Source organism: Lissotriton vulgaris, chromosome 9 (genome assembly GCF_964263255.1).
Source record: "Lissotriton vulgaris chromosome 9, aLisVul1.2, whole genome shotgun sequence".
NCBI lineage: Eukaryota > Metazoa > Chordata > Amphibia > Caudata > Salamandridae > Lissotriton > Lissotriton vulgaris.
Genome location: NC_141697.1, coordinates 1,212,892,304 through 1,212,908,397, shown reverse-complemented (window position 1 = coordinate 1,212,908,397; position 16,094 = coordinate 1,212,892,304). Strand labels below are relative to the sequence as shown.

General features: G+C 42.6%; 1 protein-coding gene across 1 annotated transcript in view; it reads left to right on the top strand.

The window, feature by feature from the left end:
* The window catches only part of LOC147693060 (uncharacterized), a 294,395-nt gene that overhangs the window by 203,649 nt on the left and 74,652 nt on the right, over positions 1 to 16,094 (top strand). The window contains exons 45-51 of the mRNA XM_086939574.1: positions 330 to 398; positions 6,172 to 6,207; positions 7,757 to 7,798; positions 8,023 to 8,067; positions 11,994 to 12,038; positions 13,167 to 13,202; positions 14,437 to 14,496. Of these exons, the coding sequence (XP_086795700.1) occupies positions 330 to 398; positions 6,172 to 6,207; positions 7,757 to 7,798; positions 8,023 to 8,067; positions 11,994 to 12,038; positions 13,167 to 13,202; positions 14,437 to 14,496 (333 nt within the window). The remainder of the gene's footprint in view (positions 1 to 329; positions 399 to 6,171; positions 6,208 to 7,756; positions 7,799 to 8,022; positions 8,068 to 11,993; positions 12,039 to 13,166; positions 13,203 to 14,436; positions 14,497 to 16,094) is intronic.

Sequence of the window (16,094 nt, the reverse complement as noted above, 5' to 3'; positions counted from 1 at the left end):
AAATCGACAACTGAACTATTGCACTTCAGGAAAGCCTAGAAGACCTGGCTCTTCACCATGTGACCATGTGGTCTATATGTGCTTACACCTGCAGCTCTTCTGTCCAGATGGAAGCTCTTAGCATCACGACACCTATAGAGGGACAATTGTGTATTATGAATGCTATAAATAAACACTAGTTCAATCCCTCCCGCCTCACTCACCCACTCACCCTCATGTTATGTTACAATGCTAGATTAAACTTTATCCAGTTGCTGTGCAATGGGTTGTAAATGAAGAGCACAAGGTCACCAGTGATGTACTCTACATTTTTCCCCATTGTATTTTAGGGTATTCAAGGTCCTGCAGGCCCTGCTGGCCCGAAAGGCATGATGGGGGATTCCGGAACACCTGGCGAGGTAAGCCGAGCTGCCTTCTGTCTGTTGCCATAATCACCATATGTTTTAACACACTGTGAGGATGAATGCACTATCCACTATAAAAGAGTGTTGTGGTCATTACTGTACATCTCATAATATTTTTTCAGGTAATATTATTTCTTTGCAAGTAAAACGGTTATTAATAATGGTTTGACCGCAGAGTGCTGAAGGAAGGGGTAAAATTGCAATGTAATTTGCTCTACTTTCGGTTTTCTCAATCTGAGAGTTAAATCACTTCCTGCACTGAATATCAACAATCTACGCCTGCAGCTCTGCTCCTGCATTTTTAGCTGATTTACCCATTTGTTTAATTCACGAGGATTTCATAAGTATTGTTGGGACATGGTGACTGTCACAGTTTTTCCAGAAGCACTCCTGAAATAGTTTTTGTAATTTAATTTTTTCCAATACACAAACAAATTTCCTTCCTCCCTCAGATGTCACTTGTCTCTCTATGCCACCTATTTTTAAGGTGTTGACTCTCATGTCCACCCTCTCAAGGATTTACTCCTTTCTTTTCTATGATTAAGTCTCCACCCAGTTCTACAACAGGAATGGGTCAGTAAAGGTTTGGAAAATACTCCCAAATTATAGGTCTGTGCTGTGTATAATGCCTAGGACGCTCCTGGGAGTACATTTACTCATGTGAAAATAATCATGTAATTAAATATTTTTGGAAACATCAGAAGTGTTTTAATTAATAAAAAAGGCCATTTGCATGTGCAACTGAAAATTACACACACACGTAGCTTTATAAAAACATAACATGAGTTGGTGGATTGCACACTTCCTCGATGCCCGCTCCAGTGCCGCTGCCCATGGAGCCACCCCTAGACGGCACCACGACTATCGCTATTCACGAGTCTGACATGGAGCCGGATTGGTATTGCTTGACACCAACTACAGCACTGACCGGGTCCATGCTTCCCAGAGCCGAGCCAGTGCCTTATTTGTTTGATAAGCCAGAAAAGGGAGACGAATGGGAGAGGTCTAAGGCCCCGTATGGTCGCCAGCTTTGAGATGCAGAAAAGGAACTGAACAGCTAGTACGAGGAACTGGCGAAGAGTGATACCTCACCTAACAGATTTCTGGTGTCTCCTCTTACCATGACTATGGAGGAGGGAGTCTCTTGTGCAAGGGTGGTACCTACTGCGGCTAGGGACCTCGAGGTTACGCTGCCCAGAGTGGCAGTGAAGATTAATGTCTTGAGGGAGGTGCTTGAGCCAGGAGTCTCCCCTTCTGAGCCCCTTATCCCCTTCAATGAAGCCCTTCCAGACATCCTACTTGGGGCCTGATCCAAGCCCTGCACAGGGTCTCCTGTGCATCTGACGATTGCCTGATGCCATCTCAATACTCCTGGGGACGTCAAGTTTCCTTACCCAGCACCCCACGCCGGAGAGCTCAGTGGTCCAAGCCTTCACATCAGGATTAATTCCAGCGCATTCCCACCACTCCACCAGATACGAAATCCGAGCCGCTGGATAACTTTGACAAGAGAATGTTCCCTTCCACCTGCCTAACATTACGGTCAGTGAAAACTACATGCCTATTGGGCTGTTATTCCAATACGATATGGGACTCGGTTGTGCAAGTGCTGCCTATGGTCTTGGCGGAGGTCCAAGCCATACTTATCCGACTATGGGTGATGGGCAAGATGCAGCAAAACAATTTCATTGTCAGTGGCCTTGCGGCTCCACACCTGAATGTGAATGATTGGCTTTTCAGGGGATGTCCAGGCTTCCCTCATGGACCCCTTTGATAACTATTGTCTCTTTGAAGTGGAGTCGCATTCAGCAGGAGCACTTTAAGGGCAGCAGAACTACAACCAGGTCTTGGAGAATGTCAGTGGCCCGTCACCAACTCTAGTCCACCTTCCACCCCTTTCTTGGCCACGTAAGGGATCTGCAGCCACTCCCATTCCCTCGCAGCCTTAATTGCCAGCAGGCTTCCCAGCTTTTTCATGGCCAAGGGCGCAGATGCCATAGACAATGTTGGACAGGTAGCCAGTGGTAGGGTCAGTCCACCACCCCCTAGGCAGCCGCTGCTTCCAAACCTCTTTAGTGTGCCCTTCGAATATCATGGGAACCAATTGGGAGGCAAGATATGCCATCACATGCCCCACTGGTGGTCTGTGACATCAGACTGCTGGGTCTTACAGGTTGTCCACAGGGACTACTCTCTCGGGGACTACCCTGCCACCCATGCTGCCAACGAATGATCGACTGATGGAGGACCATCGATCCTTGTTCTGTGCAGGCTTTCTTGCCACAGGGAGCTATAGAGTATAGGTCAGCATCAGAATTAGTCCTGGTTGTTGTTCCTGCTACTTTTGGTCCCAAAGAAGGACTTTGTCCTAACCTAGACCTGTGTCTTCTTAACCTCTACTTGAAAAAGGAGAAGTTCAAGATGCCCACGCTTGCCTAATCCTGTCTGCCCTGGTCCTGGATGACGGGATCGTAGCCCTGGACTTGCAGATTCTCCCTTTCATGGAATCCATTCTGGACGCAGTGCAGTTTCGGGTCTATCCTCCTGAGAGGTGCGTCCAGGACATTCAGGCTATGATTCCGATGTTTCAGCCTCAGTCCTGGATTTTGATGAGATTGACTCTGCGGCTGTTGGGCCTCATGGCCTCCGGCATCCTGCTTGTTACTCATGCCCGCTGGCATATGCAGGCCCTGCAGTGGGACCTGAAAGCCAAGTGTGTGCAGCGTCAGGGGAATAACTTCTATATGGTCAAGATCTCAGAGAGAACTGCAAAAGATCTGCAGTGGTGGCTAACAGACAGAATCAGTTCACATATATTTTCCATAATTTATCCCTCACTGAAGAAGTACTCATCAGATGAAGATTAGAAGTATTACAAATACTTTGTGGAGTTTCTAAAACAAATCTTTCAGCTGTGGTCCTTGAAGTGTCTTCATACAAATCTAATATTTGTCAAAATGGGCAATGCTTAATTTTTCCGTTCATCCTGTGTAAACATAAAAAAAGCTAGCTTCTACCGGCAATTCACAGCTATCCACTTAATGTAATATTTTACAGGGTGCTGTTTTAGTCACAAGAATAGATGACATCACTTGATTGGATGCATTGGTGTGGCCGTAACAAGTGTTGAGATTATTTTGAGCATCCTGGTTCACCACGTATACTTTATCCCTTTAATTTACCTATCTTTATACTTTCCAAGAGCCGATTATCCTCCCACTTCCTTTTTGCTCCAAGCTCTTACTCTTGTCTGCTCAATCTCCCAAGCAACCTCATCATGTCTTTCCAGGAGTTCCCAGCTTTCCTCAGTGATTACCTGTGCGCTCCAACCTCCTTTACTCTGTCAGTGCATGTGTTCCAAGGACCTTACATTCTCCCTTCATGTACGGTTGTGTGTCAAAATATTGAGAGAAAAAATATCACACTACAAAACCATCTAAGGGCATTATTACGAGTCGGGCAGTCCATGGACCACCAGACTTGCGGGGGGCAGGGGTGGCGGTCTTCCGACCGCCCCATTACGACCAGGGTGGTCAAGACGCCTTGGGACAACTGCGACCACCTGAGATCAGAGATCCCTGTCGGTGGTGCAGCAGTATTGAGGCCGCAATATGCTTGGAGGGGAATCTTATTACGAGTTTCCTCATCGCCAAACTTCTCATGGTGGTGCGACTGTCATGAAAAGTGTGACGGTTGGAAACAAAGGAGGCCTTACAGAGCCCCCTTGTGCCTCACACCATGTGGATGCACACAGGGGGCACATGTGCCCCCCTGTGTGCATGCACAACAGTACCTGCACGGCATGGACTGCAGCAGTCCATGCCGTGCAGGTACTGGCTTTGACGTTCCCATTGCAGTGCCTATTTTATAGGCACCGCCCTGGGTACCCCAAAGAACCACCCGCCAGTAGAAAACTCCTAATCTGGCAGGCAGTTTGTACATGTGTTTTGGTGGTGCGGGAGGCGGCGGGCGGTCCATTCCCGCCGCGCCAAACTCATTTTAAAGTCCTAAGCCAATATTGATTACCAAAATATCACGAAGATAAGTGTATACAGGTAAATATAGGCTTGCTAGTCTTAACTCCAGATCTCTGTACCTTGCAGATATATGGTACATATGTGTGGAGTTAAGTCCAGTAAACGTGTACCAAGTTACATATATTTGCCCCAACTGTATTTTGGTAATCAATATTCAGGCTACGATCTTTTTTTCAAGCACTATCTTTAGCACTTCATACTGTCTTTGATTGACTGTAAGATCTCCACACTGATGTCCATATGAGTATCTACATCAAGGCTTTCTCTCAGATGTATGATGGTACAACGCGATCAAAATGATCGCGGTACCATCACAACGCATCTTTTACAACGCAAGTCATTACCACGACTTGCGCTGTAGGGTGCTGGACTTAGGAATATTAAGATTTACTATTCCAACTCCAGCCAACGTAGAGTAGGGAAGGTGTTGGAATAGCAAAACTACTATTCCTTAATCCAGAGCGCCCACCAGCGCTCGTGGTAACGACTTGCGTTGTTAAAAATGAGTCATAATGGCACCGCAGTGTTTTCACCGCGTTGTAAAGGATGTTTCCCCTTTCTCTCATACCGTCAGTCTTTGTCATGCAGGCTCCTCAATGTCTGACCGCCTGTTCAAAAAGGGTACGCTGGCATTTAAGTATCCAATGCCTTGCTTGAACTGGTGATAAGATGTTGGTATTTAATATTGGCAAAAAGAGATTCTTCTGTCCACCCAGAAGGTAGTAGTAATAGTCATCATACTGACTCTCTCTCTGCTGAGGGTGGTGAAGACATTCTACTCTTTCCTGTCTAAAAGTCACAAATTCAGACACCATACTCTCCACCATCTAAAATAGACAGAAGACGTGAGACAACTTCCCCTACCTGCTCCCATATTCCAAAGGAAAGTTAGGTCCTTTAACCACCTTAGGCATGAAAGACTAACAACCCTCATAGCTGAGGCAGGTCATGGTGAGCCGGGGCCGATTCTTGAAGGCGTGTTGGATCAGGTGGAGTAGAAATACTGTAGTATTCTTTTACATACTATTACAGGCCTAATTATTCAGGGAATGTCCACATGCTATGCTACAAATAGAAATGACTGTGCTACATTCGCACACTCATTAATAGAGAAAGTTGGGCATTTCCGGCAGATTCAGAGACATATGTAAGAGTACTCCTGTACTACTACTTCATGGACTCAGAAATATTGTCGTGAATCAGCCCCAGTCGGCCCCCTGACCGCTGCCGTGACCAGCAGGAACCTTGGTGGGACATGTGCTGCAATGACCCTTTGATGTTCTTCTTCTTTATTTTGAACTGTATCTGTTTGAGTTTGTTTGCTGGTTTTTGGGCTGTGATGGTTATTCATTGAGAAAGAAGCTCCAGAATTGTTTGTAATATAGTTACGTCTGTTGTTTACGTCACTTGGATACGCTAGTTGTGTTTTAGCTCTACAAGGAAAAAATAAAGTCACCATGACTTGAAGCAAACTTTTTTATTACAAAAATCACATTTTTAAACTATCCATACTTTGATGAACCTGGATCTAAGGTACATTTGTAGTGGCAAATATTTTTGCATTTTCTATTACTTAACACCCTAGTATTTTAGGCAGCCTCATATTAACATGATGAAGCTCAAAACTAACATACTCAATGCTATTGAAAGTAACTTACATAGTTGTTAGGCACAGAAACCTAAAGCCGTTAACATTTTAATGATACAGTCTTTCTTCTTCCAATCTGCAGTTCGTGGTTGGACCACCTGGACCGAAAGGAGAAAGGGTAAGAATAGAAGAAATACATACAACAAAATTGGTGGTGCAAGGAAGCCTGTCTACCTGCATCAGGATCTTTTGTGTTGAGAATTTAAAATACAAAATGTAAAATACAAAATGTACAGGAGCTGTCACTTTACATACTCTGGCTGCCCTTTGCTAAAAGACCACTTAGTGGCATTTACTCTGCAGTAGTCTCAGCTGAGAATTAAAGATGTGGCCACAAGATCCCTTTTCTTTGTTCTTTGTATACAGTACATTTTGCAAGTTTGTGCTTGGTATGAATGCAAAAATACTTTAAATATATGACCCGATATGAAGGGGTTTTTGAGTCGCAATCGTTGAAGTTCACAAAAACACAAAACACAAAGTTGGATCGCATCAAAATTGTGTTGCAAGTTGCAAATGCCTCTGCACATCACAAAGTACACTTTGCTTCACATTATGAACCATTAGGACAAGGGGGAGAGGTATGGGTGCCCCTTTTTACATCCCTAGGAGCTCTCAGTGGAATGTTTCAAAGGTTTGCAACCTCGGTTGCTGTTTCAAACATTTGATTGCTTATAGACACACAGAAATTCGTAAAGTAGAAGTTGGCAGTGAGACCCAGCTTTCACTCTGTGAACACGGGCTATGGACATTGGTATGTATGTATGTATGTATGTATGTATGTATGTATGTATGTATGTATGTATGTAAATGTGGCATGTATATACTGCAAACCTAGCCCAAGACAGTAGATGGATCACAGAGCAGTTCAAGATTCTTCAAATGTGACTACAAGAATAGATGTCTGTTTTCCATCACAGGCTTCCATCCCTGGATTCCCACTCCTTTTGGTAGGATTTATAAGTAGAGTTTGGCCTCATTTTTGTTAATAGGACCGTCCTACCGAATGACTATTTTTGCACTGTGGTCAGGGCCGGACTAGTGAACTAAAAGCATCCCCGGCAAAAATGTTCAAACCAGCCGACTCAGAGTGTCTCTTTCATTCAATCCATCCATTCTCCCTCTTTACTACTCTTTCTTTCCTCCATGGTCACTTTCTCTCTACCGTCCTTCTTTTTCTCTCTGTTGAAGCTTTCTGGTGCCTGTGGTAGTTAACCTCAGGAGCTGGGGAAAGTGAGGGTGAATCCTGGAGCGGCCCAGGCTTACAAAACAGGCCTCCAGCCCACAGGGGAAATGCCCGGTGGAATCGAAGGCCTGTCCGGCCCTGGCTGTAGTGGATTCCTACATTTGTTTCGGCACAAAAGTATTCCTGGTTCGCAAACCAGTGTCTGTGCAAAAAAACAGCAGCTGCTTTGCAATCAAAGATTGATACATGGGGCCATGGTCTTGCCAATTTACTCACACATATACGCAGTCCAATTTGCTGACAGTGTAATTGCAACTTCTTTTTTCTTCAAAGCAAAAACCTGGTTTTATGTGTTATTCAGATATTTCGACATCAACAACTAATATGATACAAATATTTTTGTTGGTAATACGTCTGGATAAATAGAATAAAAAGTAGTTTCTAAAAAGATATGCTTAAAAAAGTTTTTATTTGTTTCTAGGGAGCTCCCGGCGCCCAAGCAGAAGTCATCCTAGGCGAACGTGTGAGTTATGTTAAATATCATTACAATTGTTCAAATAATTTTGAATTGCAGATCTAGCACTGTCTATTTGTGTTAATCATTTCTTATTTAAAAAAGGAAGTCTTTGTGTAATTGTTAGATGCCCATTGTTGCTGATGCCCTGTTCTGAGGGATGTTGCTGGGAGTAAAAGGGGACTCTAGAAATAGAAAAGTATTCATTGTCTTTTTTAATTTATATTTTTTAGGGTGATAAGGGTGACCGAGGAGTGCCAGGCCCTAGGGGAGAAAAGGTGATTAGCCAACCAATTTGAAACTGCTTCTGTTATTATTATTATTAATGATATTATTGTTGTTGCTGTTGTCATTTTTGTTATTTTAACAAATTGACAATTGTCATTGCACAAAATACTGTTGTTTCAAAACCCACATTTCATCAAAATTGCTCAATATTTTTAAATTATATTCCGTGGTTCATAATGAATCTGTAACTATGATGCCTTTGAATAGTGGAAACATCCCAATACGCTCTCCAGTACTCGCTGACATTTGTCAAATCGCCGCTGCTTCAATGAAAGATAAAGGTTCATTTCTAGAGGTGTTTGCTGAGTGGTGAATTCTCTTGCCTTTTTTTTGTTTTTGTTCCCTTTCTGTACCTTTTTTGAGTAGTCCTCTTTTTAAATTTTTTTTAAACATGCCACTCCTCCCCTTTCCATTGTTTTGGGGTACAGCAGCTGGAAGAGCAGCCAGCATTGTGGGAATGGGGCCAGGGCACGACCTGGATGTTATTATGGTCGGTGTCGTGGCGTGGGGGTTCCACGGGGGCAGATACCCAGGGTGCAAATTCGTAGGGTACAATTTTTTTTAAAGTATTGCGTCCCTAACCCATGGACCGGTAGCACTTCCTGACGTAACAATCCACAGGTTAGGGGGCGCGACACTTGCTTTTAAAATTTTGTCCATAGCACTGGTAACACACACTACGCCGCTGATTGAGGTCCCTGCGGCCCCTGTCCCTCTTCTGCGTTTTTGTTTTATGGATAGGGTTTTCCCCTCGTGAACCCTGCTTCTGTTTTTTATTTATGTGGGGCTACCCCCTTCTGCTCGCAACTACTGTTCTACATTACCTGCTATAATCCTCAACCATTTCCCCGCCTCCAGCTCCCTCGGTGGAATGTAGGCAGTGAAATGTCCTCCACAGGCGGCCCATTCCGGTAGGTTGCATACCAAAATAAAATAACAATTCAACGTTTCACCACAATCGGGCCCCATCACTAGCTGAACACTGAAAAGAGCAGCTGCACAACCCTTTACATCTGCAAACTTTTTCAATAAAAACCCTGCTATCAGATTAAAATAAAGAAAAATGTTGCTGCCCTTTGAACTTGACATATCGAAAAAAGAGTGGGAGGATATACTGGGTTTGTCCTCCTCAACAAAGAAACCCAGCTCAGTGAAGCCTACCAACTCTCCACTGAAGAAAACACAGTTTTCTAGTAAAACCCTCACCCACCAGGGTTACCCCTTGGTGGCATGCTTCAACTATGGGTCCATCCCGTTCCGCTACGCATCGGAGTGTGCTGCAACCTACGCACTACGCTGGAGCACTTTTTGATTTTATAAAATGATAAGGAAGGTGCTAAAAAGGAGTGTTTTTTGTGCTGGAGTGTAATTTAAAATACCTGGCTAGTAGGTGTATCCCATTCTGACCTCTAGTTGGTATGGGTAAAAAGGGGGGGGGGATATGAAAGCAGGATATTATGTACCTGCTTTCCTAAAGATCAGCATGTTTCAAGCCGTACCCCTATTGGCTTTTCTTTGGGACCTCGGGAAACTTGTTCCCTGGCACCACTTCTGCTAACTCACATTGATACACACGAACTGCATGCCAAATAAAAAGGTAGATATACATTTACCGCCTATTATGCACTCATTGTCTGTATTTATGTAAGATGCTTCAATGTCGCATCATGGCTCCTCCAGGGGAGAGGGTGGCCTGTATTCACGCTCACACCAAGGCTCAACCTCTTCCTCCATACCTATTTGGTGCACCCCTGGGGTCCGCCCTTTTTACTTCAGACAACGGATAGGCAAATATTGTATTATATTGTTAAACCTACTAACTTTTAGTGGAAACACCATTTCAATAAAAAAGTAGAATTTTCGTGCCAACTGAACCAAATTAAACATCTAATATAAAACTATGTGACAACCTGCTAAGTTAGCGGAAACACCATTTGAATAAAAACGCTGAATTTGCATGCCAATGAACCGATAGTAAATATCTAATAGAAAAATATGAGACGGTGAAGCTCAACAGTCTTCATTTTGGGCCCTTGGAGACATTTACAAAGTACTGATACATCAGCCCTGCCATTTATTTTCATGTCACAACAATGCTTTGATGGCATTATTGGACCTTCAAGATAGCTACCCGTTATGCATCATGATGCAATGTTCTATAGTTGAAGGGTGACAGTCAAGATCAATGTGACAGTCGAACCGCAACAGAAGCATCTTCCTTGATTAATCTGATTTCCACCATACGCATTTAGGAGTCACCAACCCCCGGTCCCCTCGACCCTTGCAATTCAGGCTCAAGTCATCTCTAGGCTAGAATATGGTTGCTCCACCCTCGCAGGCCTACCCAAGATCTCTCAGACACCCTTGAAAGCCTGCCTCAATGCTGCCGTCAGACTTCTAACTGGCTCTAAGAAGTTCGACCATATACCGCCCCACCTTGACGCTCTGAACTGGCTTCCTCCTGCGGCCAGAATCCAATTTACCCTGGCTTTCATCACCCACAAGGCTCATTATTCCAAGTCCCCTACTTTTCTCACACAGAAACTTGTGTTATCCGGAGGAGCCAGAAACTCCCGGTCCTCCAGAGTTCTTTTGCTCCAACCTGCTCGCTTCAAGAAAAAAAGAACATACAATCGGGCTTTCTCTGGGGCCGCTTCAAGAATTTGGAACTCACTCCAACCCGCCATCAGAAGAATACCATCTCTAGCTCACTTAAAAAAGGAGACCAAAACTTTCCTAATGGGCAAATTCCTCTCCTAACGCTCATGTTACAATCCCCTCCGTGACCTGGCTTTACCTATCATTACAGCATTATCCCTTGCCTCCCTCTCCATATGTTTCCCACCCGCCACTTACGAACAAACCTCCAGGGTGTGGAGACAGCTTTTCTAAGAAATAGGCACCACAATGCGAACGTCAAAATCAGTACCTACACGGCATGGACAGCTGCAGTCCATGTTGTGCAGGTGCTGGTGTGCATGCACACGGGGGGGGCTCATGTTGTGCCCCATATGTGCATCCACAGGGTGTGACGCCCCAGGGACAGTCACACCTCCATGGAAAGTGTGACCGTGAGGAAACTCGTAATATGCTTGGCGGGGCCACAGCGGCCCCGTCAAGCATATTGTGGTCTCAAAACCGCTACGGTTGCAGTGGTTCCAGGGCGGCCCGACCACCCTGGTCAGAATACTGCCACTGCCCTGACCTCGCAAGCCTGGCGGCCCTCATTCCGCACAGTAATCTTACCAACGATTGACATATTCAGCGTGGGCGTTAGCATGCAGAGTTACTAAATTCACAGACTTGCAGTTTATTCTTTGCTGATTATTCTTTCCTTTTTTATATTTCCTCGTACACGCTTCCCTTTCCAACACACATCTTGCAAATACTGTAGTTATTAGTACATATTAATACTGCATGTTTACTACTTATTACTTTTGCTATCACTTATACAAGTTCAACTAGGTGTGCATTTACTAGTTGGAGAGATGTGGCATGTTTATTTCCTTACATCTATGGCTGTGCAAAGGCTTTGTGACTTTTGAGGGTATGACTCACATTTGCAAACTGCCCTCCTCAGACATCATTTGCCCTAGGATGTTCCCTAGAGACACCAAAGTGTGTATGCCTATGTAGATGTAACGGATATGTACATCACATGATTGTGACCTGTATTACGCCCAGGCGGCATTTGCTGAGTTGGTTGTGAGTTAGACTTCAGCATAGGCATTTTTGACTTATCTTCCTTTTCTGGTCCTTCGTTTATTACCATCCATACAGAAGGATTTTGATTAAGGCTACTGGTTGATTAACTCTTCCTACCCAAGTTGGAAGAATGGTTAGGCTGTAAATTAGTTTGCTTTAGTGTTTTTAGTTCCAGAAATTCTGTAAATCTAAACATTGTCTCTTCTCTTAGGGAGAAATTGGAAGAACCGGTGAAGCCGGAGATCCTGGCGAAGATGTAAGTGATTTACCACGAAAGACGGACCAGACCATACATCTGGGGGGGTGGCACAATCCTGACAGCCAAAATATGCCAACTGTGTCTGACTTGTACAGCCATCTTTCTAGAATGGTAGCAGCCCATCTGCTCAGGAGCTAGTTCGATTGCAAGGATTATAAGCCACAAGGACGTTTTTGAGGTCTATTATTGCAAACACACACTTTTTTTGTGGCCACTTGTGTGGGAACCTTAAAGACCCTCCATGCTATGTCCTTAGTGCAGCACCGGCCCTATCGGCGACACTTGGTAAATAATAATGAATATGTGTATTCCTAGCAAATATAACAAAGTAGAAGTAATATAATATGAGTAACCAGGCGCTTTAGAAATTCAGTTTACTTACTTACTTACTTACTAGTAATTTAACATTACTTTTGCTTGTTACATGAGAATTAGACAAAATGCATTTCTGGTGTAAAATATTCATCCCTTTTGGAGCAAAATCACCCTCCTTTAGAGAAAAAACAAATCGTTCAAGGTCTATGAATTCTTTGTTAAAATCTCAGAATCGCCTAGTTTATGAGCGGTGTGTGAGTTACATTTGGTATCGCAGCCTTTTTTCTCCTTTTTTCCTAGTGCAAATATATTTCTGTTATATAAAGCTGCTTGTTCCATTCTGCCTTATGTAAGCGGTAAAACTGCTACAAAGGTGTTGTCACCAATGAAAGGTGTCTGTAATGTTACACACACACACAAAACATACACACAGAAAGTCAGGTGCATGTACATGAGTGTGCAAGTATGCACAAATAGCCTTGTTTTACTTCACATTTCCCAATAAATTTAAGCTCCCAATTCACATTTATTATGCAATTACTTTAAAATATAAAATTGTAAGCACTGGCAAACATGTTGTGTGACCTGTTTCAATGCTTCCATAAAGCCCGGCCGATGAGTATTGTGCTCACCCGATGAAATACAACTGATACAACAGAGCACACATTCTTCATTGCAAGATTGTAGGAAACAACTAAACTTTTATCCATCTTGTAATTTCTTTGTCCTATACTACTGTATTTTCTAAGAATATATAGAAGTAACTGATTATATAATGAGCCTTATATATGTGTGTTTGAATGATTACAGGGTGCAAAGGGGTCATCTGGCTCTAAAGGTGACAAGGTAAGTCTCATATCATGTCTTATCCTGGTCAGGCGTTGAAGGGGAGGTGGTTCTAAAGTGTCCTTTTAATGTTACATCCATACTGGTTCGTCTCGCTTTATGAAGGACCCCTTCCGAACCTGTACCCACCACCCCCCTCCCCAGCCCTGATGAATGATACTCTTTGCTCTCACAAAGTCGTCTACCAGACCATCTGAGTACAAATGCAATACTGCATTGAGTCATTCAACTTGTTCATCCCAATGTGTATCATTAGCGAAGTCTTGGTCCATATGCGCCATGAAACTGTTTGGTGTATGTGCGCTTTAGAAGTGCTTTTAACATAACATAGCATAACATAACATAACAAAGCATAACATATAGCCTGTACTCTGACATCAGGCTCTGCATGGTGTCTGCCTCTATTCTTGTCGTTCTACAGCTGTTTTCCTCAGCCTCTGTCTCCTGCAGAGGTAAACTGGTCAATATTCAGATCAGATTCAGCAACAGGCTAATGCATTTGAAAGCCAAAAAGGGCTGATGCAAAGTTCAATACATGTCGTCCATGCCGGACATGTGTCGGACTGGGTCTTCCCAACCCCTATCCTTCCCTAAAATGCACTCGTGTTAGGAATTATCCTAATTCCTCGTTAGGTCATTCTGTTTCTTGATCTTGCCTTCTCGAATTAAAGGTTACGTCCAAAGACTGTTCCATCCCTTTCCTACTGCTTCTTTAGAACAATCGTTGCTTGCATTGCTCTCAAAGCTCTTTCACTTCCGCTATCTTTCTATGTATATTTCCAGTTCCCAAGAACTCATTAGGAACTGCATTTAGAATTGTAGCAGGTGGAATGGAAAATCCCATCATCATTATTGAAATTTACAAACTGACCCATGTGGATCAGACAACATTTCATTACCCTCCGGTCCAGATGTGCTGCATTTAAAAATACCACAGGACTTTTTAGCTAAAGCTGTTTCTCTTTTGATTAAGACTGCCTTATATTTACAAAGGGTTTCAGTTTATTTTAACTATGTCTGCTTTAAGAAATTCTTCAGATTCTTGTTTTCTGCCTTAAGATACCATTTCAAGCGGATACTCCCAACTTAAAACAATTTTAAGATTTCTTAAGCCAGGGAAAATGTTGGTAATTCACGTATTTAGTTCCTACTAGTCATCTCCCAGGTCCTGTAGTTTACAGTGGTCCATGAAAATAACATATGTTGATAGATAATTGTTTATTCATTCTCAAAGGGTGAAGCAGGCGTTGGGTTGCTGGGACCACCAGGACAAACAGGACCCCCAGGACTAAAGGTACATTCTGTTTACATTTTGTATTTGCTGTCTATTATTGATTTTGTAGACAGGTATACATTTCTATTGTCAAGCAAATACGCAAACTCTAAACAAGCAAGCGAAGAACATCAAATTTGTAAAGTACCAAATCTGAAAACATTCAAATTGCTATTTCAAACTTTTATTAATTTTTCAGAAGTTAACAAAGGGCATCAGATAAAAAAACAGGGGCAAACAAAGCAGGGAAGGGATGCTATGTACAAAAGTAGGTCAGAGACAAGAAGCAAAAGATGGAGTTTGCTTGTGAAGGAGTGATTTGAAGGAAGAAGGGAGATATTAGGCGCAAGAAGAAGTGGAATCAAGCAAAATCATCTGAACAAATCAGATTGAAGAGTTTACTGGGCAAAAGAAGACAAAATGGGAAATATTGAGAATATCTGACGGAAGTTGACCAGTAAAACTTTTAAAGGATGCAAGAAGGAAAAGTGCTAGGTGAATGTTAGTAAAGAGGGTGCCCTAATATCTCAGTGTTTTGGTGATGAACATATCGGATGTAGTCTAAAAGTTTTTGTGACAAGGAATCCCAGTTGATGGTACGTTAAGTAGATTATTTACACTCCATCATGATGTGACAGAGCTTGAATAGAGACTCACAGCCTAACAGCTGAGCATACAGATTGAATGGTGCAATATCAACAATTAGCAATTCCAATGTAAAGGCTCTTTAATGTATTGGTGTCATTTTCATAATTAATTAATTATCTACACATTCATACAGCCTCCCTGTCTTGGTCATTGGAGGCAGAGCTAAGAATTCTAAATCTGTCTGAACAAATGAAAGGATAAAGGCAATGGATTTGCTTGATGAATGTAATGGAAGAATGTGAGAACAGTGAAAAACATTAGGTTGGCATGGTAATCGGTTAGGTGGAGCACTTGCTAATCATTGTGCCTTTCCTATGTATATGGAGCTTTTCTGTTTCTCCACTGGTAAATAAATTAAACTTTAATGTGTTCTAGGAAGTTAATTTGTTTTTTACATTGTATTTGGTGGTGTTCAGTGAAATTCTGTTTCTACTAGGGTGTACTATATATAATATAAAAAATCATTCAATTAAAAAAAACGGAATCAAAATAATTCAAATTAAAAAATAATTCAAATAAATAAATTAGCTGAATTGAATGTAGTGCTTTTGTATCTGTAAATATGATACCGAAGTGTCTAAATCCTCAACCGTTGGAGTATGATGCATAGCCACTGACAAGATTAGGCATATATGGTTACCACTCTCAAGTTTACAGAGATGTATGCTTTTAAAACAGTAAATGATAATAATAAATTGTACAGTATTTTTCAAACAGTACCTCAGTTTCTCATATTGCTTTTACTTTCTGACTGCCATTAAAACGCTTTACAAAAAAAATTATATTTGTGACTGTGAAAGCTGGAGGCCTGAGTTCCTATGCTGAGTTCTCTCTCTGACAAAACTGTGATTGTAAGCACTTTGGGCCCAAGTGACCAAAAGATTTTCACAGTTTAAGGCAATTTTTAAAATCCCAGGAAAGGTGTGCCTGAATTATAATTTTTTTCGGCCTATTTTCACTCTTCCAACTGT